The sequence below is a fragment of the Ochotona princeps genome, chromosome 11, assembly GCF_030435755.1.
Source record: "Ochotona princeps isolate mOchPri1 chromosome 11, mOchPri1.hap1, whole genome shotgun sequence".
Classification (NCBI taxonomy): Eukaryota; Metazoa; Chordata; class Mammalia; order Lagomorpha; family Ochotonidae; genus Ochotona; species Ochotona princeps.
The window spans coordinates 8,169,089-8,173,796 of record NC_080842.1 but is presented as its reverse complement, the minus strand read 5'-3'; the positions used below and the strand labels follow the sequence as shown (position 1 = coordinate 8,173,796).

Below are 4,708 nucleotides of genomic sequence, written 5' to 3'. Positions count from 1 at the left end.
ACATTCCCAAAATATTATACAGTAATTAGAAAATACCAGCCAAAGTAATATTAGGATACTTTTACGTGCGATCTCAACAAATTTGAACAGAAGCAAATTTTAACAAAGGTAAATTTTACAGTGAAACATAGCAGTAAATTAAGGATCTTAACATGTTTAAGAAAACAATCTTAACATTCAGAGAAAGAGAAAGAACAGGATGTGCAGGCAAACCTGAGATGAAGTAACAAAACTGGAGATATCCAGACAGAAGGTATCAAAATGTAGTATGGTGGAAAGCAGACATTCCCTTAGGGATTTAAGAGTGATCTCAGAGATTCTAGGCATGAACTTTCTACTTTTGGCTCATCTAGAAACATACAACAAACCCTATAGACAGAAACCAGTAGAGTCAAATTGCCTCTGCATAGCACAACGGCAAGGCTGACTACAACATGCCTGTTCAGAAGAACAGAGAACTTCAAAACCCAAGAGGGGAGAGTTATGAAGTCTACTCCACACATCAAACTGAGTACTGAGATCCATCCAAAGAATGCTCACCATTGTATCTGACCCAGGATGTTGTCAACCATGGCTCTGTTTTGACTGGAAGTTGCAATGTAATAAACACATTTCTCCTAGTCAAACAGGTTAGGTGCAGAAACAGCTCCCTTTCTGTCTGCCTACCCAGTCCCCACACAGAGGAGCACTCACCCACATGCCCTTTGACCCTCCTACTTAGAGTTAAATGACACACACCCAGAACCACCCGTGCCACGCCCTGCTTCTGTTACCTAATCCACTCAGGCCTCCAGGAGCCTGAGTAGCCATTCGTCCTCTGTCAGTGTCCATCTTGACAAAGAAGAGACCAGAACAGATGGTTCCAACCTGGATCTCTGAGGTTTGTCTTAATCCAGCTCCTTAAATACATATTCATGATGCTGGCAGACAGGTGGGCCACCCTCCTCGTGCTTGAACTCTTGGCACTTCTGGATGCAAGCCAGTGTTCTGGTGGCCGTCCCGTGTGGCGCTATATCTCATCGGAGGTGGTGATTCCCAGGAAGGAGGTGCACCATGGCAAAGGTGTTGAGGTGCCAGGCTGGCTCTCCTATAGCCTGCGTTTTGGGGGCCAAAGACACATCATCCGTGTGCGGAGCAAGAAACTTGTTTGGTTCAGACATCTGCTAATGATGACCCAGGATGACCAAGGAGCCTTGCAGATGGACTACCCCTACATCCCTATGGACTGCCACTACCTGGGCTACCTGGAGGATATTCCTCTGTCTACAGTCACTGTTAACACGTGCTATGGGGGCCTGGAAGGTGTCATGAAACTCGATGACCTGGCCTATGAAATCAAGCCCCTCCAGGATTCCCACACATTTGAACATATCGTTTCTCAGATAGTGGCTGACCACAATGCCACAGGGCCCACATATACACTGGAACACAAGGAAGAGTTTGATTCCTTCTTCCCTGAAAGAAATGGCACTATGTCTTCCAGGATTTCCAGTTTCAATTACCTGTTCCACATGGCCCATGTGAAAGGACACATTCAGTTTTCTAATGGCATGTATCGTGTATTCAACAATGTAACAAAATGTGTCCATTTTGGGATAAATATGTTTAGCGTTATTGACAGCTTTCTCCGGGGTATTGCTTTTACCTATTATATTTTTCTCCTAACTGTATATGATGTGCGAGACCCAACAGGTATGAATGATGTGCGTGTTCCAGGCAGTGCAATGTATCAACACTATCTTCAAACTTTCTATAATCCTACTCATTTGCGCCCTTATGTATCTAATATGCTTACAACAGACAGGCCAGATGATTCTGAAATTAAAGCTATACAGTATGCCATGTGCGGAGATCAGAACCTCTTGGTTATTGGTCACAAAGGCAGACATTATCTCTTGCTGGCTGTTTTAAGTACACATCATATGTCGAGACTAATAGGTCTTGCTTTTGATCAACCAACATGTTACTGCCAAAGACGGACTACCTGCTTCATGATGCGCTACCCTGACATAACAGATGCCTATAGTAACTGCTCCGTTATACATTTACAGCATGTAGTTACAAATGCAAGAAATCCACAATGCTATTACCTAACTACTCCGGAGGTATATTTGAACAAAAGCTTGATCCAGACACGTTGTGGAAACTCTATAGTAGAGGAGAACGAACTATGTGATTGTGGTTCCTTCAAGCAGTGTTATGCCAGTAAGTGCTGTCAGAGCAACTGTGAGTTCACTCCTGGAAGTGTCTGTGATAAACAGCAATGCTGTTCAAACTGCACCTACTCCCCAGCTACAACCCTCTGTAGATCCATCAGAAACACATGTGACCTTCCTGAGTACTGTCTTGGGTCCATGTCCATGTGCCCTGAAGATTTTTACTTGCAAGATGGAACCCCATGCACTGAGGAGGGCTACTGCTACAAGGGCAACTGCACTGACCGCAGCGTGCACTGCAAAGAAATCTTTGGTGCGAGGGCAGAGAATGGTCCTGAGGACTGCTATACCATAAATCTTGGCAACAGCCGATTTGGACATTGTACAAGAAACCAAACCGCCCTCCTTTTCTATCCTTGTGCTGCAAAAGACAAGATGTGTGGGAGGCTGCAGTGTATCAACATCTTTTACCTTCCCCAACTGCAGGAGCATGTGTCATTCCATCAGTCTGTGTACAATAACTACACCTGCTTTGGATTGGATGAGCACCGGTCGACAGGAACAACTGATGTAGGGCGTGTGAGAACCGGAACTCTGTGTGGGCCTGGAAAGTTCTGTCAGAATAACACATGTTCTGGGGATGTTACTGCCCTGCAATACGACTGTGTCCCTGAGAAGTGTAGCTTTAGAGGCGTTTGCAACAATAAGCGGAATTGCCATTGCCACGTTGGTTGGGAACCCCCACTGTGCCTGAAAAGGGGTGCTGGGGGAAGTTCAGACAGTGGACCCCTTCCCAGAAGATTACGTACAATAAAAAGTAGCATGGAACCAATCATTTACTGGAGACTGGTCTTAGCTCGAATTTACTGTTTCCTTTTGGCACTCTTCTGTGGGGCGGTCACAAGCCTACGCCATATTATAACTACCTCGGTCAAGGAAGAAACAATTCCTGAGGCACAGTAAAACATCAGTTGGACACTGGACCCCTGTGCATATGTGGAAGCTCTAACAGCCGCATCTATGGAGAAGAACTAGTGGACCATATAACCATGTTCAACTTCATGTTTCCACAATTCTGCATGGCACAGAAGGTCTTTCCCGAAGGTCTGTGGAATATTGGATAATGAAGGTTTTCTGCAATGGTTGTCAGCGTACACTCATAATAAAAGTCCAAAATATCGTGCTGTTTTCTTCTGCACCTTTTTATCAGCTCTTACAGCACAGAGGAGTCTGTGTCTCTGCCCGAAGGAGGAGCCATGAGATATATCAATGGAGACACATGAGTGCCCAGTCCTAAGATGAATGGAATTATTCCTATGCAGCCGGAAGACACATTCATGGCTTTTCTATGTAATAGTGTTCTCTGGCTCTGCATTTTCCCTCCCCACTGAGTAATCTCTATCTTCCTAAAACCAGATGAGTTTTAGGCCATCCTTCACTATTCCCAGCTAGTTTCCATGTATGGCTGTGATCATGGGACAGAGAATGGCACCACTGGGATAGAGACTCAAATCACACTCCAGGCACAAGCTCTACCAAATTTTGGCACAGTTTTCTCCAGGAAGGCAGTCGGTGGTGAAGTATGATTTCAACCACGGTCCTGGGTTGTGTAGCAGCAGACAAACAGGATGATATGTCAGAATTTCATCTGGGTGCCTCAGGTACAAGGCTTATGGTATGGTTTCTCTGGATATCATTCTATTTCCCAATGGCAGTAGCAAGTATGGCTTCTATCATTACCCCTTTCCTCACTTCAGCAACCAATGCAGTCCCAGTGCCTACAATTCTCAAATCCTGGTGCCATGTTCTGTGTGCTTCGTGCTGATGCTACCTTGAGCTTCAGGCTCCCAACTCAGTCTGGTCTTCTGTTCGGTCTACTCTATGGAGGATCGAGCTGCTATACTGCCTGGGCTCTTGCCCCACTGGATCCCCTATTTGGGACATTGCTATTCCAATATAGGTCAACACTGCCATCAAACATGCTGCTGTGTCTTAGTCAGGCTCTTGTAACTAGCCCACAGGCCCTGGCACCCATGCATGTCCTTCTGAAGGGAACTGCACTCTATTCACTCCAAGAAGCAGCAGCTTGAAGACGTGAATTGCAGCAATGCCTGCAGAACAGGAGCAACCTCCTGTTGTAAAGGCGTTGGAACCCATCCCGAATTCCACCATAACTCCTTTCTAATAAACAAACAACCCCTTCAGACAGAATAGCTTAACGTAGAGCAGGTTCCCAGATGAAGTAAGTGCCCAGTGCAGCAGGGATGTGGACAGCCAAGAGAGAAAACTGGCAGAGAACACCGGCACAGTTTGTGACTCAGAACATGGAGTTTGGAGAAAAGAGGCTGATGGAGGCTTGGGCGAGTCAGCATCTCTGCGAGCTGGGATGTGTGTAATCTCATTGCTGCCAGAAAAACAACAACTGAAGAGGGCCCTGAGAAGGGAACCTGTTTGCCTGTCCTGGACAGGCCCTCACTTTCTTCCAATAGAAGCAGAAAGTGTGGACAGGGTATGGGCATCAGGTGTTCAACCAAAGATTGGGAAAGATGGCA

General features: G+C 45.9%; 1 protein-coding gene across 1 annotated transcript; it reads left to right on the top strand.

Annotated features, from left to right (window-relative positions):
• The first annotated feature begins 914 nt into the window (after positions 1–914).
• On the top strand, positions 915–3,260 carry LOC101524031 (disintegrin and metalloproteinase domain-containing protein 21-like). The gene has a single exon (XM_004592741.4). It carries the CDS (start codon positions 915–917, stop codon positions 3,117–3,119), a length of 2,205 nt encoding a protein of 734 aa, XP_004592798.2. The 3' UTR covers positions 3,120–3,260.
• The last annotated feature ends 1,448 nt before the right edge of the window (positions 3,261–4,708 follow it).

Coding starts and splice junctions, on each gene's coding strand:
- LOC101524031 (XM_004592741.4), top strand. CDS start 915: ATGATGCTGGCAGACAGGTGGGCCACCCTCCTCGTGCTTGAACTCTTG.